Source organism: Halichoeres trimaculatus, unplaced genomic scaffold (assembly GCF_033239565.1).
Source record: "Halichoeres trimaculatus isolate MK-OKI-2021-1 unplaced genomic scaffold, fHalTri1.1 fHalTri1_scaffold_1, whole genome shotgun sequence".
Lineage (NCBI taxonomy): Eukaryota > Metazoa > Chordata > Actinopteri > Labriformes > Labridae > Halichoeres > Halichoeres trimaculatus.
In genome coordinates, this window is record NW_027437179.1 from 37,029,077 (window position 1) to 37,054,802 (window position 25,726).

The 25,726-nt window shown below is 39.5% G+C and overlaps 1 protein-coding gene across 1 annotated transcript; it reads right to left on the minus strand.

The window, feature by feature from the left end:
• Window positions 1-587: 587 nt before the first annotated feature.
• smarcd1 (SWI/SNF related BAF chromatin remodeling complex subunit D1) lies at window positions 588-21,818 on the minus strand. Its single transcript, XM_074677560.1, has 13 exons — window positions 21,587-21,818; window positions 15,334-15,509; window positions 14,896-14,938; window positions 13,672-13,794; window positions 13,135-13,257; window positions 12,839-12,955; window positions 12,125-12,226; window positions 11,846-12,007; window positions 9,745-9,842; window positions 9,509-9,644; window positions 5,599-5,721; window positions 4,311-4,412; window positions 588-1,907 (listed from the first exon to the last, which is right to left on the minus strand). The coding sequence occupies exons 1-13, from the start codon at window positions 21,770-21,772 to the stop codon at window positions 1,854-1,856; spliced, it is 1,545 nt and encodes a 514-aa protein (XP_074533661.1). The 5' UTR covers window positions 21,773-21,818; the 3' UTR covers window positions 588-1,853.
• Window positions 21,819-25,726: the final 3,908 nt, after the last annotated feature.

The window sequence follows — 25,726 nt, forward strand, 5'->3', positions numbered from 1 at the left end:
GGCAGCTGCATCTGAGGTACGCCTCCAGCAGCTGTTCCCTGTTGAGCCAGGGCATTGTTGCCCAAAAAGATATTCCTAACTTTTTTGTGTGAGGTCAGCTAAAAGAGACATTTTTGAAAGGATAACATTAAAACTTTGATGATACTTCTGGTGCACAGGAGGGAGCCTCAGTCAATCCGAGTCTGTTCATCCGTTTTAAAAAGTAATGTTCTCCTGTCAGTGCAAATTTAGTCACTTCTCTACTTTCATAATTCAGCTCTGAATCATTTTCAGTGCGTTCAAGGCATTTTCAAACTGCTGTTGGTTTATCTTTTAATAATGTGTTTTTTTCTTCAAATGCAAATTTATGTAAATTTGGTTTTTAAAGAGGTAAAAAAAAATCAGAAAAGCTCAATAGGAAAAAACAAGTTGGAACAATTAAGTCCATCTGTTGTGTTGGAAAAATGTAGATTTAAAAACAATGGCTGACACAGAAACTTATTTTACATATCCTTTATTATAACATAATAAGAACATACAGAAAAATAGGTTTGGTCCATGAAAAATTCTGCAGATTGAAATAAACTAAGGTCACCCTCCCCTCCCCTCCCCTCCCCTCCCATCCCAGTGTCGTGTTTTTACACCTCACAGGTTCCCGTCACTTCTTTTTTAATCCCACCCCCTCAATCCCAGATTAGTGTATTTTTGGAATCAGTTCATGAAATTCACACACGCTAAAGTTTCAGCCAGGACACTTGTCTTAAACTTCGACAGGGAAACAACCATCAAACTTAAAAAGGAGGTGTCAGGTTTTCAGTTAGTGTAGCAAAGAAGCTTCGACTCCACAGAGCTCGTTTTAAGTGTTTATGGCTTCTCTGCACACGTTGAAATACACAAAACTAAAAGCAGATTTTGCCCAGCTCACAGGTACATGAACGTCTGTAGATCAGCTGGTTTGTCAAATGTTGTGATGCAGAGATAAATCACTGTGCTCTGCAAAGCCGGCTGATTAATAATATAAATACTGCTTCAACTATCTGAGCATAGACAAAGAGTTAAGAAAACATCTGCCAGGATAAGAGATACAATTTCACTTCACATCCATCTTCACTTTATTTCTGCTCAGTATTTACAAAACTATATAGACTAGAGGTACTCAGACTAGCTACTTCCTTGATACTCTGTACTAGCTAACAAGACAAGTACTGATATAATACATGTTCAAAACAAGAATCATTAATAATAAAAAAAAGAAAGACCAAACTTCATACTAAATGCCACCGTTAAAAAGATGTCGTTTTTCATCTTGTACATCAGACTGTGGCACCAACAAACCAATGAGAACTTAAGACGAAGTGACGAGTTAACAGACAAAGAAAAGGGGGATAAAAAGGCCTGATTGAAAAACACTGAACAAATTCAGCGAGGGTTAGGAGTGTAAAATGGGAATTTACTTTCCAAAAAGAGAAACAAAAAGCTCAAGGCCAAATCAACACATTCCAGCTGATTTAAGAGTTGCCAGGTGCAATCTGGCCTTCGCTTTCCACTCATGTTCTATCTGCGTTTTAGTGTGGGCGCTCGTATCAAAACGACAGGAATGCTTTTCAGGTGAGGCTTTAATACATGCACAACAAAATACAAGACGCTGTGCAAACAAATCATACAAAAAAGTGGAAATAGCAACCAAACTGTAAGCACAGTGAGGCTGCAGGGAGAAAACAAAAAACAAAGACATCCTATAGAACAGTAAATCTGTCTCATATCCGTCTCTCTACATCTGTCAGAAAACTCTTTGAGGAATTCACTTTGAACATCCCGCACACGCACACACACATTAGTCGTCTTCTTGTTAGTCGCATGTGGACAGAAAAAGTTTAGGTGTTCCTGATGCCCAGCGCTTGCTCCAGCTCCTGTCGCCTCTGCTGGACCTGGAAAACGTTTACACAGGGAGAAGGTGAATCAATGAAGGAGAGTCAATCATGATTCTCTATCACATGTAGTTAGAAGATAAAATCACATTAAAAAGACTGGAAAAATGTTATCAACTCTCAAGTTAAGATAGGAATAAATCAACACAGAGAGCCCAGACTAGGCTCGTGAGCAGCTGTATTTGTGCTGTACTCCTAACCATAATGAGAAGATTGAATTGATGATGGTAACGTCCTGAATCTAAGATGCCTAGGCTGCATTCACTAAGCTCAGTGAGTTAGTATGCTGATATAAAAAAAAAATGGACCAATGCTGGAGAAATAAGTTGTTGTTCATTATTGGCTATTTACAAAAAAGCAGAAGCTGCACACTTTAAAGTAAGTAAAAGTTTGCAAAAACCCCGCACACTGACCAACTCACAAAATGTTTTAAAGCATCATTGCGGTAGTAGACTTCTTCCAGACAAGTTGGGGAGTATGCAGGATTTTAGAAAAATGAATTTAACATTGATTATTTACAAATGAATCTAAAAACTGCCTTTTTAACAGCAGCAAAGAGTCCAGCTGCTCAAACTAAATGTTTGTTTTGGGGGATAAAGGTTTGGACTACTTTCAGAAATGTGCACTTTCTATGCAGCTGTGTAGCTCTTTCCAGTACCATCTGTTTTCACCTGTACAGTATTTTAGCTTAGCCAACAGTTGTGGTGATAGTTACCTGCCAAGACAAGCGACGGCAACATCTGCTGCTAACTTATCTTAGAATAGAAGGGTGAAAACTGTCCTTGGTGTTTTGATGAATCGTACACCAGTGATTTCTTCGAGGGCAGGATGTCGTGTAATAAATGTGGAAATCATTTTAAAAAATGGTGTCATTTAAACAGACCGCCTCAGTGTATCAAACATGATTTGTGCACTGAATCAGTTGTTTGCGTGTTTTGAGTATCATCTCCTGGGTGAAATACCCCAATGCAATGTTTCACACTTGATACCTCTATGTCAGGAGTGGCCAAACTGTCAGAGAGCCACAAAAATTACCGTGGTCTTACAAATGCACTTCCTCTCACACATAAACCAAATGACATAAATTGAAAATCAATATATTTCCATTTTTCAAAGCGAGATTTATTGGGTTTGTAAATGTGAACTTGGAGCTGTGTCAAAGAAAAAATTCTGTTTTTACTGCGTAAGAGACAAAGTTTCATCCATCTATCTATCCATTTAGATAAGTAGCTACCTAGATGTTGCTCATAGCTATCTAGATAGATAGCTATGAGCAACATGAGTGATTGAGAGGAGCACATGTAGAGAAAGGAAACTGAAACTTAAGTATCAATGTCATCTCCCTCGTATAAGGCAGAACAATTAATCTATTTTAAACCGACATCGCAATGTAACAGAATGTAATTTTCAAATTGCAAAGGCTGCTATTAGAAAGAAAAAAATAGTTTCATCATCCACACAGACCTGGAAGGAATAAAGTAACTTGTACTTGTTGTCCCCTAAAACCAGCAAAAGTCAAAATGCTGTTTTTTTTCTGAGCAACAAAGATCCATCCAGTAGATCGCAGAGCCATAGCCCTTGTTCACTTTTTCTGTATGGTTTGTTACTCATACTGACAACTGAAGGTCAGTGAAATTTCCCAGTGTTCCTTTTTCTTTTTCAGTTCAGAAATGCAAAAAAGACTTGTTTAAATGTTATCAGTATCTTTTGTCATGTAAGTCATACTATGAAATTACTTAAAACTTGTGTAAAGTGAACAATGCAGAAGATAAACGTCCCCCCCAAAAAATTGTATGCTAAATCGCAATCGCAATACTGGTCTAAAAAAATCGCAGTTAGATTTTTTTTCCGAAATTGTTCAGCCCTACCCCCAGTATTGATCAATACTGATCCGAACGTGGGCATCAACACATCAATATTTTAGATTGATCAGCAAACCACTACTCATAACAATAAATATATATATTTTTATGAATTGATCGAAGAGCCGCACACAGAAAGGCAAAGAGTCACATGTGGCTCACAAGCTGCTCTTTGTTGTTTTGGGACATTTAGAAAAAATAGAATTCATCAATTTGATCTGAAAGAATCTGAAATAAAATTTTAAAGAATATTAATGTGAAAATATCTGCATTTCTTGCTACCTGGTCTAAAACCAATTCAACAAAACTTCGGAGACTTTTTATTGAAATAAGATGCTAACTGTAATCTTTTTCTGTTTGAGCTATCACATCTTGAAATCCATAATAAGACCACGAGAGAAACTCCAATTTTCTTGCTCCACTTTTTCGCCTGAATGTCCAAACTTCTTTTAATTTGTTTCATCACAGCCAAGCAAGCTTTAAGAACACGACTAAACACTGACTACACACAGAAAACAGGAGGGGGTAAAAAAAAGATTACCTTGGAGTAGAAGTAGCGGCACACGGCCTCCTGAGCCCACGGCTGGTAGTAAAACTCTGCTCTTCGCTCCTCTTCTGGGTTTCCGACCACATCGGTCATGGTCTGAAAACAGAAAAACATGACGCTGAGAAATGACACAGCACAGGACTCTGTAATGATTAAAAAACATCGGTCATAAGCCCTGAACCCAGCAGTGACAAACGGTGTTTTTGTTGATAAGGCTGACGGTGCTGTTGAAGCATTCGGCTTTGGACCGGATTAATTTAATTTCACAGCGACTCGACTGAGCGAACACTGCAGTTGGTGACAGCTGGTCAGCAGTTCATGGGCGAGGTTTGCAGCTGGTCAGACGTGTTTGTTAAATGTTTTACACATAACACTGTTTGTGCCCCTTCTGTGACACACTTCAGTGAGCAGCACGACAGGACGGCGCATGATGTTTTCTCTGGAGATGAAGTCTTTTCTAACAGCAGCTGACATGAAGTCACCTCTCCACCGCAGACTGAGGATAAACCTCAAACATGACCCCAACTAAAAAGTGATTTTGTTTCCTGAGACTTTTTATTTATATTAATACCTGTCAAGACACTGTCGGCAAGAGAGTTCTCTGACAAGAGTTATTTGACTTGTGTCTAACTCACCCAGACTCCCTTTTTTGTTTCCTTGTTTTAAAGTCTTTTTATAACTCCCACATTTTTCATTTTGAGAGTCTGCGTTGAAGTGAGTTCGATAGGCTATTAAGCTGTATTTAAAAACCCCAAACCACAAATCTGACAGACTTTTTATTAGTTTGAAAGAATAAAGAGGAATCACATTTTTGGGGTGGATATAAATAACTGTGAAATGCCTCAATAAAGACCGACAGTATGAGCCAGGTAATTTGGCAATCACTTACGGAAAAATGGTGGTAAAAGGAAATTGATGTTTTACAGTTCATCTAAAACACCACCACAGGGCATGTATTATTTAATGTTATGAAGACAAAATGATCCTTTTTCTGTCTTTTCTCCTTCTTTCCATGATGTTTTCCTCCAAAATGCTGCAGAATCACAGCGTGCTTCTCAAAAATCAAACTGCCTTTAATAAAAACACAATTGATTGAGACAGATCATCTTCGTTCAGAGCACACAACTTGTCTAAAAATGTGAAGAAGTGCACACACTCTTTCAGGCGATTACTTTCTGTTTTCAATCAGCAGAAGCACAGTATCTGTACAGATACAAGAGCAAAGATAAAAGTGTGTCAACTTCCTTGGAGATTGTTTCGAGGTCATGATGGATGGACTCACCTTGAGGTCTCTGCACTGGGACTGGAGCCAGTCGTTGATAAAGCCCTGAGGATCTCTGGCAAAGCTCAGCATGAACTCTCTCTGAGTCTTCAGCTGGTTGATGGTCTCGATGGTTTCATGGATCTGAGAATAATGGAGAACAAATGTGTGAGGGTTGTTTCGCTCTGCTCTATTTTGACATTTCTGTAAAATGTAAGAAAAGTGTAAAAACTGCAGTCAAAGCTCCCCATGTGACGGGGTTTTTGCTTGTATGGATCTGATTAAAATGAATTCTGTTACATCTAAGGGAGCTGCAAAAGCAAAGACCACAATCTGCAAAAAGATTAAGAAACTCTATTTTAGTATTTCTAATATTTTTAATCTCTGCTGCAGGCAGGTGTCAGATTAAGTAGCTAGCCGCTCTCCATCACAGCTGTTTTTCAACAATTACAATGAGTTGTGCATTTAAATGTTAAAGGATAAGTTTGGTTTATACAGCTTTTACATTGTTTATAGAATGAAGTAGAACAGCTGGGGCCAGGCCACAGACTCAACTACAAAACCTTTATTTTCACTTTATAAACAAGCTTTGAAAATCTTAGATCAGAAGCCACAAAAATGGCATCACTGCAAAGTTATTGAGAAATACAATTTGTTGACCTTTTCTAACTTTATATGGGCAGTCATTGCTCTCAGTGCAAGGCATACACCTGTGGAATTCCTTACCATCTGAAATTAAATCTCAACCAGAACTTAAAAAGTTTAGTGCACAAGTTAAACAGTGGCTTAAACAGCAGCAGAAATGCGAACACTAATTTCTCACAAGTAACTAATAGTAAACTATTTTAATAATCTTTGATGTTAAATGTAACCTGTGTTTTAGCTCTAATTCACTACAACTGTGTCTATTCATTTATGGTATTTATTGAGTGTATTCACTGTATTACTCGATTTGTAAAATTTTATCTGTATTTTGTATAACTCATTGTACTGTAAATCCTGACCAGGGACAAGGACTGCAAATTAGCTGAAGCTAGACATCTTATATATGTTCACATTTTCCCATTGTGGCAATGTGGTATGTATCGTCCCTGTCAAATAAACAAATAAAATTAAAAAATAAATAAAAATACCCCCCAAAATACTGATGCAGGAAATTTTCTTAGTATGCAACAGACCAGTCTACCTGGCATACCGTTTCCCACAATGCACAGCATTATTGCTGTTTGTCAACACGGGTTGCAGCTTTGGTGAATTACTGTAATCTACTGGAATGAGTCAGCATTACAACTACAATACAACAACACTAATGTTAGATGGTTGGTGAGATAGAAGTGAAGTGATGCGAAAAAAAAAAACACAAGTAAATCTTTTACTTCCAGTTATAAATAGGTGTTCACTTCTACAAACTCATTAAAGCCAATGTAAACAACTATTTACTTTTTAAACCATATGTGGATTATATAGAGGGTTTTTCTTCCATCAGCTGTAAAAACACAAATCCCTTCCAGATTTACTTTGAGTAAACAATATAACTTTTGGTGAATAAAAATCAAATATGATGATTCTGCTGTGATATGATTTATGAAATAACTAAAATCCTGAGATCTGCCCATAGATTAGTTTTTCATTTATAATGAAGGCAAAATGAAATCCATCACCTGTTGCTCCATTTTCTGAAACTTAAAACCAGAGTAGTATATCACAAAACAGACCCAACAGAAAACTCATACTACAAACTACATAGAGCAGTAGGCAGTGCGTAGTGCCTACATCAGTGTATTCAAATGTGGTATGCAGTAGGAGGTTTGGAAAACAGCCAGAGCCTCTGAAGTTGCATAGTTATAAAAAGTAGGGTCCTCATGTACACCAGATATCAACCAGTGTCTGACTGGCTATAATGTAATCTAAACTTTTCATAGTAGTAGTTAAACAGTTTAAGGAGCCAGATTTTATTAACGTTAACGGGTCTAGACTATGGGTGCACTGATGGCAATTTTCTGGCCGATCACCGATCTTAAAAAAGCCTGACCTGCTGATGCTGATTTGGGTCGATACCGATTCTTATTTTTCATAACTGAAAGTATATACCTTCAATGTTCCAATCTTATTTTATTAAAAATCATTGAAAAATACCTGGGAAAAAATAAAATCTTTATGTTTTCACTTAAACAACCAATTTAGTGTCCTGAGTTTTAGGTCTCAGAGCAAAAAGCAACAATGGCTGGCTGTCAGACCTTCCCAGAAGTATAAAATCAGTTTCATATGTAAGGATGGGCTGATCACTGATCACCCAAAATTAAAGAAAACCGGCACCAATCGATCGGCCAGCCAATCAATCCGTGCATGTCTACTCTAGACCTGCTAATTTTTTTGGAAAAGTGTCTTGAGATATTTTTTGTTATGATTTGGCACCATATTAATAAAGATTGATTGTGATGTGAACCATGTGCTTGTGTCTTAAAGCGCTAAGGCACTTGGAACAGTAGCACTACAACAGATTTTAAAAACCTGTAGGTTGTACAACTCTCAATGCTACAAGCATCTTAAACAAAACTGGCATTATATTTTTGCAGCAGCTTTATTCTCCAAGCTATGCATAATTTGTTGAAGCAGTTCATTGGTGCCGTGTGTTTGAGAAATCTTGTGCTGCCATTACTTGATTTCAGATTGTTTACGACTTCATGAGTGATGAAAAAGCAAAGAAACTCAACCTGCATTTAGATGAGACATGAACCTTGCTAACTTTGGTTCATTAATAAGAAATTACCAGGGACATTTGATGCTTTTCTAGTAGGATTAAAAACAAAGCACTCCTCACACGTTTAATTATTTTCTGTCAGTAAGATGAAAACAAAACAACACCGCAGAGTCGGATTTCTTTCCAATTAAAAAGAAAAGTAGAGATTAATCAAACCTTTACTGAAAGATGGCATGTTATAAAAACATTACAGCAGTAATTAGAGAGCCGTGGTGCTCAGTTGAGCCTCCTGAAGTGAAGCATCCTCCAGGCTGCCTGATGCCGTATCATTTGGGAATATAATAATATTAAAATGTGACACGACTGAGGTTGCATTGTTTTATCATCACCCTGTGACATGATGGGACTCCCCAGGTCATTGTGTCTGGGTTAAACACATAACTGTGATGAGTATCATGGGATTGTCTGACCTGTCCCTGGCCTACATACATGTGATCTGGTCCCTCCACGAGCGCTGATTCAAGCTGTGTCTAACATCAGACCAGCAGGAACTGAGTGTGTATCAGTAAATGTTCATAAAGTGACAAAATGAGTGACGCCCACTCCCTGTAAACAAGCCCTCTCTGCTTCATTGTTGACTTGTCTGAGAACAAAGAGTACACAGCAGGACGCCTCTGTGTCTTATCACTGAGATTACAGCCATCCAGGCCAAGGTGGCGTTTGTTCGCAGGAGGTCGAGCGAACCTCGCCGACATCAAAACTCAGAGGCGATCATTTTGAGAGCAGAAATGTGTGAAATGGCGCTCAGCGGGTGAACAAAATGAGGAAAGAAAATCTACGTGGTAACTCTACAGGGAAGGGTTTAACAAAACACACAGCGACAGTAAAAACTGAGTGTGCTCGCAGTGGCCTTCACAGCCACAGCAGATAAAGAGTCAAAGAATTGGGCGCCATTCAAAGCTACTCAATCTCACAAAATGAAAGACATTCCCTCTCTTTTTGTGACATTTGTTGAGCAGTTCAGCAAATTAAGTAAATCTTTCTGCATCAAATAATACTCTCGATGTGAGCTAGAAACCAGAGGCTGAGTTCTGTTATTTGATGAATACAAAGTCGAACAGAAAAACGCAACAATACAGCAGGAAACACAAGCCTCTCGTGACACAGATGGAGGGTGTGTCAACATCTAAAACTCTTTGGACAAAGATATCTGAGGGGGAAGGTTTGTACCTTGTTGTCCAGTCCTGCTATTTCCTGCTGACTGGCTGTGGAGAGCAGGAAAGAGTTCATCTGAGTCTTCAGTGTGTCATCCACCTCCACGTCAATGTCGTAGCATGCAGTCTTCTTTTGGTCATTAGGGTCCACACTGTAAAACCATGAAGTGTGTTTAGTTTTAGAAGTGCTGGGTACATTTTTATGAACTTCTACCACAGAAAGCAGGTTGTCCACTGTTAGAATGATGTTACCTGATCACATGGTTGATGATGATGGGCTCTGGGGGCATCAGGAGTGCGTGCAAACGCTGAGGGATCTCTGAGAACTTCATTCGCTGAGTCTCAAAGATCTGCAAGGCCCAAAAACACACACTTAACACTCTTTCTCCAAACAAGGGTACTCAAAGGTCCCATTTCCACCAAGCACCCCAGTTTGGTGTGGGTTGGCTCGGTTAAGCCTGGTCCTGTTTGCATTTCCACAGCCACACAGTTTACCCCACCAATAAATAAGACATCCAGCAATTCGTCTTCTTTGTGATTTACTCATGGCTCTTTGTTACAAAGCACAATTAAGCTTTGTTTCAGAGAAGATTGTGTGCCGCCAGGAGAAATACTGTTACACGTCAAATGACGATTCTTTTGACCAATCAACAAACTGCAGCTCCACCTTCTGGGATCAGATTGGTTTAGTCTGGCACCTCTACGGAAGGGTCCCAAAAAGTGGGTTGATGGGGATCTGTCCCAGGATTAGTCAGTGGAAACACTGTAAAATGCGTGCCATGCCAAGATGTACCCAACTGAACCGCTTGTTTGAAACAGGTCTGAAGTCTGCATGTTAGAGCTAAGGCACTGACCAAATAAGGCTTTATGCTGCTCCGAGCCTGGAAGCTTGGAGCAACTAAAATGGTAATGAGACACTACATTTATATTTTACTGTTAATTTGCATCAATTTCCCAAATTTGAATATGCTACCCATGTGTGGTCCATGAGTGGAAACAAAGTGACCATATGTTATTTGTACAAGCTAATATAAACAGCTTAAGTGGTAATTTACTGTACTTTAAAGCACCGCTAGTAACACAGCTAACACAGCTCGTCACTGTTAATCAAAAAACAACAGTATGTAGAGAGGTATGGTGTTTCATTTTAACCTGGATGTTCAGTGACTCCTTTAATTTTCTAAAGAAGCCAATAATATTTATTTTCATTTTTTTTTACCTCCGCCAAGGAGTTTATGTTTTTAGGAGAGTTTGTCTGTTTCTCTGTGAACAACATAACTCAAAAAGAAATGAACAGATCTTCATGAAATTTTCAGGAAATGTTCAAAATGAGATAAAGAAGAAGTGACTACACTTTGGAGGTGATCCGGATCATCGTCTGGATACAGGATTTTTTAAAGGATTCTTTGTTGTTGTGAGATAGAGCCATTTTCACCATATGTGTATATCACTCCAAGATAAATGATCAGATTGCTTTGCAAAACAACACAAGACAAGGTCACCATAATTTCTGACAGATGTAAAAGTATGATCCAGATCCTGGCAATATTCTGGATACTAAGATCTGGAATAAGAAATATGTACTGGGTCATCATAATTTTCAATTGACAGGAAACACATTATCGTTCAAACCTGCAACTAACACCAAATTGTAGCAGACAGTCTGCTGAGAGGGAGTATAACATTAAAGTTAGACTAATGTGTTGTGTGACAATCACAATATGCTTGGTGGAGGTCTGCGCTCTCTTAAGTTTGTTACTGATTCTTGGGTCGCCCCTTCAAGCATGTAAATCAGGAATTCTACTTATATCTACCAAATTCCTGGCCGTTATCATCTAAATTCAAATAACAGCTGTGGTCACAATTGTTAATGCTCAGTGACAGTTAAACAAATATCCACTTCTCTTTGATATTCAGTAAAGTGTTTCTTTTTAATTAAGCCCATAGCGTGAACCATCCATTCTGTTTTCCTTGGGCTGTGTTGATCTTTCTAATTTGTCTGTTCTGGCCTCTGATCTCATGCGGTTTCAAGAAAAAACAAAAACTACATTGAAGTTTCTGACTTTGCTCCAATACTACCAGAAGCTCACAGGGAGATTTATTTCACATGTTCACTTTGCAGGAACTTTCGACTATCCTGTTTATCTTGGCACAAAGTTAAAGGTAAAACACTTGGAGAGCAGTCGAAGACTCAGGGTGAGTGTGTCCTTACAAGGACAGCAGAAAGAATGGAAGGCTGGACTGTACACCATCAAAACCACCTGACTGCTGATCATCACAGTAACACGTGGAAACTTGGAAAAAAACGTCTGAACATCAGTTGTATGAGCTTCTTAAAGTGGACTGTACTCACTTGCTGCAGGTATTTGTCACAGTTGATGAACTCGCGCTCATGGGGGTCTTGGAGTTTGTGGGTCTTGACGTACTGCCACAGGGCCTGAATGATGACAGGTCTGGTCTGGGTGTGGATGCCCAGCATACGAGCCAGCCGGGGGTCCAGCTTGAACTGAGGGGGCTGGAATGAGAAGAGTCACAGAAACAGGAAGTTACAACAACAAGTGGTGAAATATGAACACTGTTTGATACCCTGATTAAAGAGGTAAACACCAAAGTGTGGCACTTCTTTACTCACCTGGTAGTCCAGCATCAGCAGGACAGTGCAGCGGACCCCCACATCCCCAGGCCTCTTCACCTGGAAGCCATCAGTCTCCTGGGTGGTGGCAGTTCTGTGCCACTGAAATGACATTAAAGGTATTTGAGTAACAACCACAGCAGTTACTCTGAAACATATAAACTAAGGGCTGGCAGCGTGCTGGTTACACATTTACTGATTGCATTTCAAGGTGTTGCAGCTTTTTCAGAGACATGTTAACCTCAGTAAAGCTTCTGTTCCAGTAATCCATGAAAGAGACTCACAGGGTAAGAAAAATCAATATTTAATCAACACCAAAGGACGATTAGTTGATTAAACTGTTTCTTTTGGTGTTTCATCAGTGCTTTCAAATTCTCAGAGAAATTGCAGCGCATGATTTTTCAGGTGCACAGAGATGTGAAACTCTTTGCCGTTTAACAGTTCAAGTAATTAGTTTTGGGTTGAGGCACGATGACCTGAGTAAGAAAGAAAAATCGATGTGCAAGATCACCTGAGAAAACACAACCAACATTTTATCAAACATAGGCTATTTGTTTGATACGACCAAATAATTTCAGCAAAAAAAGGAAAATTATCAGCAAGCACTGCTCACAGAAAAAAACACCACTTAATCACTTCGGTAACTCTTGAAAAAACAGCTTAGTTAATGACTACAGGTATTGATTTTCAGGTGCTTGAAATGTTTTGTCTTACCTCTACAAGGTGATTATCTGGTCCATAAAGGTCTTTGTCCAACTCGATGACCAGAGACTTGAAGAAAGAGGAGAACTTCCTCTTCTGTTTGGTGGCTTCGTACTTTGACACAGCCGTCTAGAAAAGAAATAATGCCATCATCAGAGAAACAAAAAATCTAACATAAGTATTTATAAATCCTTTAAACCTGAGTGCAGATACAACCTTCTAAGTTCAAAACAATAAAAACAAAAGATTTAGTTGGTAGTGTTTATTTTCTGCCTCTAAACAAGTGTGATTTTTTTCATGAAGCTTACATCTTCCAGCAGACGCCCCTCAACACGCAACTCCCATGATGCCACAGTGCCTTCTCCATCCTCAGCATCGGGCTTGGCGGGGTTGAAGGTGTTTGATATGAAGATCCGAAGCTTTCTCTTTTGCTGTTAAAGTAGGTCGAAAGAAACTTTAAATGTATGAGCCCAGGTTGGTTTCCGTTGGATAAATTGAATTTACTGAAGGGAGAAATCAGAAAGCTCCACTGTGACAGTTCGGAGCTGTTTATACTACCACATCAATTTCAATGTTTGGGTAATTTGAACACCGTGAAGATTAAATTTATATAAGATATGAAACATCAGATCTGCTGCCGTTTTCAGAAACGTCAGCACCCACTGATAATGAAACTTGTCTGTAAAAGAAACCATCAATATTGAATTTCTATAAAACAAACTTTGCTTTAGACTCAATATCTAACTTTAAAACCCAATAATCTAAAACTTTTAAGAAGCTGTCTTTAGATAAGATGTCTAAGACCCCAGGGGCAGAAACTGTTTTCAAGATGTTAACACACAAACCTTTATTGGCCTTTTGAGGGCTTCCTGAATGTCCAGCCTCTTACGCATGATGGTCTGGTCCAGCTTCCTCTCGAAAGCCAGCAGATCCATGTAAGCCTGAGACTCTGGGACCAGTTCCCTGATCTGGGACACAACCAAAGACACTGGTTAGACTGATGCTCCACATGTACCAGAAAGAACAGATTCCCTATAATGTCATTATATTAAAACTAGTGCTGTCAGGCGAAAAAAAAAAAAAATCTAATTAATTACAGGATTTGTAATTAATTAATCGAATTAATCGCATTTTAATCTCATATCTGCTTAAGATCCTCAAATACAGAATTTTAATTCTAAGACATTACAAAATTGTAGTGCATGACTAATCAAATGAATACATGAAGGAGAGAAGATTAGTAAATCCATATTTTTTTTAACTGGCCAATATTGAAATGTCAGTATTCGCTGCCATTCTATAGACGTCAGTTTGATTGCAACCGTTTACTGCGTCTATAGAAGTAAATTGTGTTTTTTAGCAGTTGGAGGCAGGGTCTGGCGGAGCATGTCAATCAAACTCATGCTCGAAACTACTGTGGGTGCGAGTGGTGCATTCTTTGGATGAGAGCTCAGTATGGATATGAGGAGAAGATGTGGGATGACAGAGGCATAGCGAGACGCTGCAAGTCAGAAAAGTTCAGGCAGGTCACGCTCAAGAAAAAAAAGTACATTTTGACCGTTTTTTGATCAAAAACAGGAAAAGACATATAGAAGCAGAGTCCACTCTTCTTAGGTACTTCTGGTGTTTACATAGTCATAGAAAACAGTATATATCAAAAATAATCAAAATGCAATCAAACAATGATTTTCATCACAAGTTAAGTTAAAATGTGTGTCATCTCGTACAGGATGAGATCGTTAATTCATGTAGTGATGGTCCAGCTTTAGAAAAGCTTCAACTGTTGTTAAATATTTCATTGATATGGACCAAATGTGGCTTAGGTAAGAGGAAACAGACAGCAGAGAGGGATAAGGAGGTGTTTGTGGTTGATTTAGTCAAACCCTCAGGTCGCCCTGAAAAAGTCAGGTAGGTAATCTCAAACACTCAGTCCGTGCACTTTTAATACTGATGAGCTTTGCTTTGTTTGCTGCCGTCTGCATTAAAATTCAAACGGTCGAGCAGCGTAATCACTTCAGTAGGATAGAGGCCTGAATTAATGGATTTCCTGCTGTTTGATTAATACTCACCCTCTGAGGTAGAATTTTATCAGCCATCTTCTTTTTCTTTGTGCTGGGAAAACAAATTAACAAAAACAAGATAAGTTTGAATGCAGGCCAGAGCGGAGTAATGCTGCATTTACATAATGACAATAATTCAGTCCCTGATGGACCTCACAGGTCCAAAACGGCTGCTGCATTTCTCTTGTTCATTAGCAAGCACTATCAATTCCTCTTCTGGGACTAACAGGCTAGTCTTTGACATGAATCCCATTTAATGTTAATTATTTAGCTATCAGTGAGTGAGCTGCCTTTGCTTTTTAATTAACCAAGGTTTTTAAATTGTGAGAAACTGATTAAATTATCACAATTTGCTTAAAGTCAGGGAAAACATGATTTTAGAGCAATTTCAACAAACTACAGAAAGAAGACTCAGTGATATTAAATGAATGATGACTGATGACTTACTGCTGGTTACGGTTCTGCTGCTGCACCTGCTGAATCTGTTGGGGGGCGGGTCTCTTGCGAGACGGGTCCATCACGCCAGGCATCACAGGGCGAGACACTGGGCTGTTGCCGTACCCTGGGGGGCCCATGGCTGGTCCCTGAGGTGTCATACGATTGGATGGAGGCATGCCAGGTCTCTGCGTGGAGAATAAACAAGATTTTATGAATACGAAAGTCGTGTAGAAAGATTGACAGGAAAAGAGAAGAAACAAACTTGTACTTGTACTTCATAAAAAAGTATTTATTTTATGATTTATGAAAAATACAGTTGAAGAACACTTGTTTATTGGTCGAACAAATGATGTAGTTTGAAGATCAGCTTTGAAAAACTACACTTGGCGTTAGGCCTGTCACAATAATCAATAAATCAATTAACCAAACGATAAATAAAAACGTCCTCGGTAATTGCCAGCCTCGATAAACTGACACGTGCAAGCATGTTTGTTTTCCTCCTCTCTTTCAACAGAAGAGGCTGAATGAGAAGATGGCTCACTACGTCTATCTTTCCTAACATCGGGGTGCATAGGTTCTATAGCGGATTTAGAGGATTTATAGCGGAGTGAGCATCAGTCAAAAATGTGATCTTTGTGGTGAAGACAGGGCTGCTCGCGCAGAGAGAGCTGAAGCGAGCGTCCTGAGGGGTAAGGAGGAAACGCACGCTAATATGAGTGATGCCACGAAAGATACGGTCCTTAAGCCGCCTGCCACAGTCCCAGTGTGGGAATATTTTGTTTTCCATCAGAATGAACGAAGTGTGAGCTCATGAACACCAACGAGCTGATATGTCGCATTTGTTTGAAAATAGTGGCGATGAAGAAGAAGAGGGGAGGTGCAGCGGAGCCTTGTTCTTTGACAATTCGCTCTTACTGAGGCTTTTGGTCGGCAAAGTAAATAGAAATAAAGGCGCCAAATGGTGGGTGCTCAAAGATAGATACATTGCCAAAGAAATGCAGCCCTTCAATACGGTTGAAAGCCAGAAATGTTAAAAATGTTTGACAGACAGTACGGATTGACTGGGAAAAAGAACATGTTACAAACAATTCAGGAACTGTATAAACTCCCTTTTATTTAGGCTATAGTTTTTATTGTTGGTTTTTTTTGGGAGTTTTGTTTTTTCTTTAGAGACAGGGTCTATGTTTTATTGTTTTTAATTAGTATTAATTATTTTCATTGACGTGTATTTTTTTTCTAAAAGATAGTCCATTTCATTTTCATTGTATTTTTTTCTCTTTCTTGTTTGTTCAATTTATTATATTTTTTGTTTAATTTATTTTATTTAAAAGATCCTGACCTTTTAATTACAGTTAAATACTCTTAAGAAAATTAAGTTTTTTGCTTTTGATATGGTGTACTCACTTTATTATCCCATTTATAATAATTACATCAATGAAAATGAAAAAAAATCAAAATAATATTGACAATCATATCGTTTATCAGCAATAATATTTTGGAAAATTATTGTCTAGCAAAATGTGTTATCGTGACAGGCCTATTTATACCTAATGTTTACTTGGAGGCTCTAAGCTTAGACTACTTAAGTCTCGATGATCAATCCACAGCATTCACACAGAGTGTTCAAGATCAACGCTTTGCAAGGTGAAGACAACTTTCAAAGTCAAGTTGGTCATCTTGTTATTAATTTTTATCAAAAACGAATACTGTCTCACATGGAAACAAAATATATTATCCTGACAAAAATGATCAAATCAGAATAAATGACATGTACTTATTTTTCCCGTTTTTTTCTAAACATGAGACACACCAGCTGCAAATCTCTCACCCTGAAAAGACTCTGTACAATTTCAAACAAATGGATCGGCTTGCATAATAATATCTGCATATATCAGTATGTACGTAAGAAACCCATCCCAGGAGAAAAGATAGCATCCACTCACACGATTCATTCAAGTTCATACAAAACATCTGACACTTTGAACTCACCAAGCCGAGCGCTAAGAACTCAAAGAGGCGGCTCCTGGTTTCTAACTGCATGAGGGCAGGTGAAAACAACACAGGACAAATTATTGATCGGCTTTCCCTCCAGCAGTCAGTCCAAAAACTGAGAGAGTACGGCGAGGCGGGCTCTCCTCTCTGCCTGTGCTGGGGGTGGAAGAGTGACAGACTTCGACTTGTCAACAACACAAGCCAGATGAATGCACTCTGCCTTTTCCGCGCGGTGCAGTGTGGGCAGTGAGCCGCTGCATGTTGATCATTAAGTGCTCTTCTTCCCATACATCAGAACAACCTTGCTTACCTGGAAACAATGGGAGTTCTGCAGCATTCCAAGTATGAAGCTCCTTTGACTATGCTGTGAAAAGCTGCCTGTGAGTGAAAGCTGTCAAGGACGCTGGGGAGAAAACAGATGTAACATCCTTTCACTCAGCTATGCTTCAGGTTGCCTGTAGCTAAGCAGCGAGCTTTACAACCACTGATAATTGACTTCTTCTTTTGATCGTGGTTTGAAATACAAAAATGTGAGATCCTTAGAAACTGCAAATTAGTTTCTGATGTGTCCATGATCATTTCATAAAAAAAATTAAACTAAAGGTGTGAGGATGAGAGACTGAGTTCAGGATTCAAGAGAGGGTATCACGTTACAAAGTGTCCTTCATGGGATCAGCATCATGTATGCATTAATAAAGTTAACTCTGTTCTCCACTGTGATCAAACACACACTCAGGATGTAAATAGTACACAATGGCCCTCATTTATCAAACGTGCGTACGCCTGAAAAATGGGTGTACGCTCCTTTCCACGCACAGATTGGCATTTATCAATCTGAACGTGGGCATCGTGTACGCTCAAATCCCACGCCAGGTCTGAGTTTGTGTACGCAAATTTCATGTCAGTGGAGAGTGGGGTGCGGCGAGGGAAATCCCTCTGTGGAGGAGAATTATTAGATCAAATGAACGCAAAACATTTTCAGAATTAAAAACTGAGAGATTAATGTTTAGATCCTTGAATTAGATATGACACCAAGAATGCTTTTAACTGTTCACTGTTATTCCGCCAATCTATAAAATACTTCGCTATGAAAGAGCAGCAGGAGCTGTCAGCTGATTTCTTCATTTAAAAAAATGTTTCCTCGATCGGTGTACCTAAAGAATGTGTAAATAGAGAGGCTGTTACAAGTTTTTAATGCACTCCCATGTTCATGATAAAGTCTCCGCAGAGAACATTCAGACGACACTGGACCAAACTTTTAGAACAGATTTTAATTTTAAGGAAGTGGTATTGATTACAGGATTTACCGTGAAGATGACTTATATGATAGTATTGTAAGGATAAATATATTGATCCTTACAATATCATCATATAAACGCGAACTGTGTGTGTAAAAGTTCAATTTCAATTTAATAACAAAGGACCTTCATTTACACGAGATTACAACCTATGTGCTCGTCTCGTGGTACGAATAATCATAAAACTTGAGTCTACCCGTGCGTAACTGCGCACAATCTACGGACTTCAGCTCCACTCTCTCCTCAGTCTGTGACCGGTTCAGGCTGGAGTCTGCAGCTTCTTTCAGAGCTCAAACACTTTTTTAAAAGACAACTTTCCACGTTTCTGGTCCTGAACGTAAACAATTAATAATATTGTGGCTTCTAACAGTCAGACAACACCAACTAATTAATCAAGATGTAAACGAGGGCTGTGTAAATTAAATGTTTCAAACTCAGATGTGTTTTAGTTTGTCACATCCACGCTGCTAATTTACTGCAGTGACTCCCTTGCAGGTGATTTTTTTCTGATTCGCTCTATTTTCCGACTGCCGAACAACGCGGTGTCGTTTCCTCTCTACCTGTTGCTATGGCGTTGTCGATTACCAGCATGGAGAAGTTCCTTTTCCCCCCGTAATGCGTCCCTCCATGTCGTGAATTCCGTTGGTTCGGCCAGCTGAACCTTGAATATTTAGGGGCGTGTCATGTAAATTACGGTTGTTATCAACAGCTGATCAGGCATACGCCGTGATTCGCCCTGGTAAGCACGTTTCATAAATCACATGTGAACGTTGCCGTAAACTGATTTTTACACCCAAATCTGCGTAAATTCCCACACAATATTGATAAATGAGGGCCAATGTGACGACACACATGAATGATTTGACAATGAGAGCTGGCTCAAAAAGGACGATAAAGCTTTAACCACATTGTACAAAAATTACCAGAGGAGAAAGAAGTCTTTGAGTTTAAACACTATGAATCCTCTTAGTGACCTGAAAACGTACCACCTCCACAAATATGCTATTAGAAACTATAGAGCAGCAGTGGCTGCAGCTAGCAACAGCATCAGGAAAAACTCAAGTGTCATCATGTGGGTACAAGAGGCTTTTGAAAAATGCAGTAAGTTTGCTACAGACTATCCACAAGTAAAAATCTATTGCACTTAATGATCAACCTTTCTTTACGGTAGAAAACCGAGTATTTCTTCAGCAAATATCACATATAGAACCTCTTACACTCCCTGAATCGCTGCAGGCATATTCCTGCCTACTCCACTTGATGTTTCCACTCACACACTACCCACATATACTCACTCTAATCAAAAATAATGCAAGTTACATAGGTACATATACACAGAGTTTGACAAGCCTGTGGCAGGATGAGGTCCTTGACATGCAAAAAACATTGAATGCATAGGAGTCCTCCATACTGTAACAGCGATTCCTGTTTGTGTAGCCTTTAAAACCATGAGCTATGGATCACTGCAAAGGGAGGGAGGATGTTGTGCTTGGAGACAGTGCACACAATATGGCCACGGCTATGAAGGAGTGTGGTGTTTAAAGCTTAGTCTGCATGGTACACATTTAAAGGCTCATATAAATTAAATAACAGTGATGCCCCACTCTCATCCTGTTTCCTGCTTTATCCAGTTTCTTCTCTACTAACCAGTTAAATGCAAAAAAAGTACAAAAAATATCGTAAAAAAAAAAAAGTTAAGGAGTAACAAGTGTTCCATCTATTTCTGTCAAAGCGACTGTGAGACATTAGTACTGGCTATAAAACAGATCAAAAACATAACTGATGCTTCTGAATAGCCAATAAAAGAAAACTACACTATGAAATATAGCATGTAATTTTTTAAAAGGCATGCAAAGGCTGCAAGACTTCTCCCACAACAAATATTTGAACAATTAAAGAAAGCAGGATTTCTTCTTGGGAAAAAGGGACAGGTAGCTTGGATTCGAAAGGCATCATTTTGTTCACAAGAGATGCAAAAGTCAAAATAAACAAAGTTACTCACAAGGGCTTTACTTACACTAGCCTTTCTCAACCCTCAGATGTGCATTATCTTCACACATTAGGTACTTAGAAATAGTGTGTGAAAGTCAAATCCTGCCACCAGGAGCGAGCTATCATCACTTTACAGTGTGAGCTCCATGCACCTCCAATTTGGGACCTTGGGGGTGGACCTAAATGCAATGGCACTAAAGGCAACAACAATGTACCTCAGCGTAGAAAGTATTCCATAAAATTGTAAAAAACCTGCATAACTGGCTATCAAGATCATTTCATTAAAACCACTCATCTGTGGTAGATTAGGATTAAGCAGCTATTCCTGTCTACAATTTCTTTAACTTTTACACCTGCCAGTTGGGGATTGGTGACCGTGAATACAGCTGATTCTGCGGCCAAAAGTATTTAATAACCAACATTCAGTCACTGCTGAAATAGTATCTTCATAGTAAGAGTTAAAAGTAAAGCAGTAACCATGGTAGCTCCGTGCAACAGCCAGTTCATTCAAAAGTGGAGCAGGCTGTTAGCGTTAGTTACCTACAGAGCTAACTTTGAGTTAAAATAATGCATGAACTTTTCTAAACAGGATACCTCACTCCCAAATACATCGTCCTAAGTATGTGTGATTGGTATTTAAAGCCACATTAATGCATTTCTTTAGCAGCCAACTAAATGAAACACAGCTAGCACCGTTAGCAGGCTAAGCTAATCGGCTACCGTGACTAACCAGCTAACCTGGACGTTAACGGGCGGGAGGATTTGGAAAATTCAAACAGAAAACAAACTCTGTTGGAACTTTGGTGTGAGCGTTTTGAGGGGTTCAAACTGGGGTGTTATTTTCGGATGGGAATGGCTCATATTTAGAATCGTGGCCCGCATCGTTGGCGGTGGTTACCGTTAGCCGCTGTGACAAAGCAGCGGTTAGAGGCTTTGTTCTTGGCTAACGCGTCAGCAGCAAAGATGGAGTGATATCTCACCGGGTACCCAGGCCCGGGCATCGGGGAGCGGTACATGTGGTTCTGCGCCGCCGCTGATGGTCCCATCCTTCCAGAGGGAGTCCCGGGGCCCATACCTGGTCCTGCGCCCGGTACCGGCGGTCCAGGTCCCATTCCTCCGCCACCACCTCCTGTTGGTGCCGACTGAAACCCCCCTCTGGCCGCCATGTCCTCTCTGAGTATCGCCGCCGGTGGAGGCACGGAGTTACCGCGAGAGCGAGAACAGAGGTTTGAGCGGCATGACGTCCCCTAGTGACCCCTGCTGTTTTCTAAGGGTACTGCAACTAAATGTAACCTGATCAAGAAAAAAAAGGTATAACCTGCATCAGAAAAAAACGATGGGAAATTAAAAAAAAGAAAAAGAAAGTAGCATGATTTTCATATCTGTATTTTACCTTTTAATACAGCGATTTAAGTGTTTTATAAATAAGTGGATAAAAAAGTCATTGGTACGGGACCAGCTGGTTTAATATTTTTGGTAAGATAAAAAAAAATTGTATAAATTATCACACCAGACACGTGTTTTTGAATTCTAGTTTAATCATAAATAATGTTTATTTTGGGGAAGGTGGCTATTGGTTGTGCAGTGGGCAGCACTGATGCCTCAGAGCAAGGTTGCCCATGCTTCATGCATGATTCTCTGACTGGATGTGTGAGTATGTAAACGGTTGTCTATCCTTTGGCATGGGCCCTGTGATAGACTGGCTTCATGTCTAGGGTGTACCCCACCTGTAGCCCAGAGACAGAAAGGGAAAAGCAGGAAAGATGACGGTGGATGGAAGATGGCTGGGGAAAAAAAGTGAATTATAAACTAAATCAGAGATTGCATAAAAATGTTTTTAAATGATCACACTTTATTTGTAAAGGATCAAGTAAAACGGAATAGAATATACCATTTCCATATTCATGCAATCAACAGAAGTAGTCAAGGTTTTTATGAACTTTTGATCCCAGTGTCCTAATTTTGGATATCTACAAATGATGTCATGAGTCACAGCAGTTCAGAGTTTGCCGCTGCAATATTACTTCACAAAATCTGTTTTTCTTTTGAAATATGGGGTTAAGCCTCCCTGGGTCCCTGGCTGCTAAAGAAATAGATTTTCAGATGTACTGCAAACCCAAACTAAACAGGGCTGTCTGGTTCAGCAGAGGGGCACCAGGGAGGTTAACTTCCTCTTGTTTGTAATGTCACTCGGCCAGCTGTCTGCAGGGAACTGAAAACTAGTTTCGGGCTAAAGCAAACGGATCCTGAGCCCTGAAGCAGAAGTGCAGAAGAGATGTGCACTTCAGATTTTATATACTTAGGATACACAGACTTCAAGATTGGCATGCATGAATCATGACTAAAAAGTGTTACAAACAGCTTTGAACATATTATTTATTAAATTAAGCATTTTTCTTTGCACATTTTCAGCTTTTATTTGACATTTTAGATAATTTGCTATCATCTTCAGACCTGTAAAACTCACATACATACAGATATTATCTTCACATACAGAAGATAATTAAAATCTGCTTCCACAGTTTAGCTCACAAACAACAACACCTCCACACTGAGCTGGCAATACTTAATTGAAATTCCTTAGATGGATGCTGTCACCATCATTATCATGTTTCATGTGGAGATTGACAGAGAGAGACTTCCAACGTGGCTCCTGTGTCAACAAGTAAACAACAAGTTAGCAGCGGAGCAGCTGGGGTCCTGCAAGTCACCCACACAATCTTGTTTCCAAACTTTGATGTCAATTCACTTTCCCCCAATTAGTATGGAGCTATGACTGAACAAAACATGGCAACCCATCTGTTTGCAGAGCTTGTTTGCATCGGATCAGAGTGTGCTTGTGTGAGTGTGTGCATAGAAGCCAGGAGGAGGGATGCGTTATTATTCTTTTTAAATAAAAGCTTCATTCATGGGGCAGAGGAAGTGTCTGAATCACTGTACTGTGCTCAAATCTCCAGAGAGGGTTTCCTCCCAGTAATTGTTGATTAGTGTCATCTCCGCAGACATCTCGACAGCCGGGATGAGAAACAAATGGGTTCATGCTTTACACAAATGAAAGGGCGAATCAGGTGGACTCAAGTCTGAAATCTAATAATGCGTCTTTGAGTGCTGGGAAACTTGACTGTGCTGTTATTATTAATCTTCTTAACAAGCAGAATGTGAAGTGGGGCCCAGAGGAGCCAAGCTGCAGCCTTATCTATGACAAACGGCTGAGCATCCTAATTGCACTGAGAGATCTGACAGGATAAATTTACACCAGAAATGTGACTCATCTGACATTCTGGCAGGAGCGAGAGCACAGAGACGAGCTGGAGCATCAATCCTGCTTAAAAATTCATCTCTGTGCAGTATAGATGCAGAGATTCGAAGTTGTCTATAGCGCAGTAAAAGTCAAAGTCTCATAAATGGACGCCCATTAGCTCATGGCATATGACTGTACGTTACCCAGCACCCAGGATCATCCAGGAGAAAATGGTTCTCATTTTTCTTTTTCTTGACTATCACTGTTTTGAAAAGCATATTTAAGTATGCTAAGTTTTCCCTTTAAGTTTTCCCACGGTGAAGCAAAGAGGCAAAATTTCCTATTCACTCACAGCTACGGAGTGCCCACCTGTCAGTCAAGTAAGCTGGGTCTCAAGTTATGCAAAAATAGTTTCTTTAAAGGTGGGGTCTGCAAGAGTATCCTTATAATGTCAATTTTAACAGGAATAATCCTGCTGAATCGTCTCATATGGGCCTCCTTACATGCATGTTTGTGTCTGTGTCTGCCCCAACCCCCTCCTCAGCCTGTTTGTTGATGTTTTGGTTGTATCTGGGATGTTTCTTGGCAGGGTGCCAATCACAGTGTGCAAGTGACTTGCATGTTGATGATGAAAGGAAATACCAAAGTGAAACAAAACACAGATACAGCTTTTTGCAAAATGAGGGTAAAGTTTGGCTTGACTTTCACCCCTTTTCGGGGGTTGAAGCAGCGCGGGATAAAGAGCGACTCAAGTTGGCTCTCTGCTAACCAGGTATGTGTCAAATACCAGTGGTGAGTAGGGGTGGGAGAACAAAATAATTATAAAAAATGATATATGTTGGGATTTTTTGTTTGGCAATATCAAAATTGAGATTCTCTGTCAAAAATATATATATACACTTTTTTTTTCAAATTCAAATTATTTGTTTCAGTCATTGTTTATAAACTGGATTGGAAAAAAAGATACAATTTTTCTCCAGCAGAGGGTGAAATGTTTCTCTCTGACTCAGGTGATGTGCATTTTATGGGAACATATGACTCCTGATAGAGTCTGTAGACATTATCATTATCAATTTTAATCGAATCAACACCCTTAAAATTGTAAAAGAATCAAATTGCGAAAATAGCATATCCTCCCAGCCCTAGTGGTTAGCTTGTGCTAAGTCGGGTGCACAGCTCTTGAGTCTCTCCCACAAAGAAACATGATGCTACAGGTGGTTGCTGGGCTAGTGAGTGTGTAGTCACAGTCAGAGGCAGTGGGTGTGCGCTGCTGCTGGCACTGAGCCCAGTTTGAGTGTTGTTTACTTACAAGTAACGAAAATTCCTGCAGACCCTACCTTTAATTTTGTCCAGTAAGTCATAGATAGATTAAATTTAGGTACAGAACTCAAACATATTTTTTTTTCCTTGCACCACATTGTAAAAATATTTAAGTGGGTGTTTATGTGGCCCCCGGTGCTTTTGCAGCCAGCCTCAAGTGGCCATTTAAGGAACTGCAGTTTTGTAGTATTTCTGCACTGACAGAATTCTCAGGCCTAGAGGCTGCTGCTTGGTATGTTAATATTCATAGACATATTAACAGAGCTGGGCACCATGCTGTTAATCTGTTAATCATTAATTGCTTCTTTTTAATTAACTTTTGACAGAGTGTTAATTTGAACAAAGATTAGTGAAACCTTTAACTTCATTTAATTCTGTTATTTTTTTCTAACACCATAATTTGCATGTTACTCAACAGTTGCGTGATTAAAAAGCAATTAAGTCACTGACACATCTGTACCAGCCATGAACACTTTCCAAACTTCTCCTCACTTTTACACCACTGATCGACTGGCTATAAAGGGATACTGGGTTTATCCATTAGTCAATTTATTGGCCC

What these genes read in the sequence shown, in the direction of transcription:
- smarcd1 (XM_074677560.1), bottom strand. Translation starts at nt 21,772, where the DNA reads ATGGCGGCCAGAGGGGGGTTTCAGTCGGCACCAACAGGAGGTGGTGGC. An exon ending in TGCCCGGGCCTGGGTACCCG is followed by an intron (nt 15,510 to 21,586) that starts GTGAGATATCAC and finishes TTCTCCACGCAG; the next exon opens with AGACCTGGCATGCCTCCATC. An exon ending in GTGACAAATACCTGCAGCAA is followed by an intron (nt 9,843 to 11,845) that starts GTGAGTACAGTC and finishes TGGGCCTTGCAG; the next exon opens with ATCTTTGAGACTCAGCGAAT.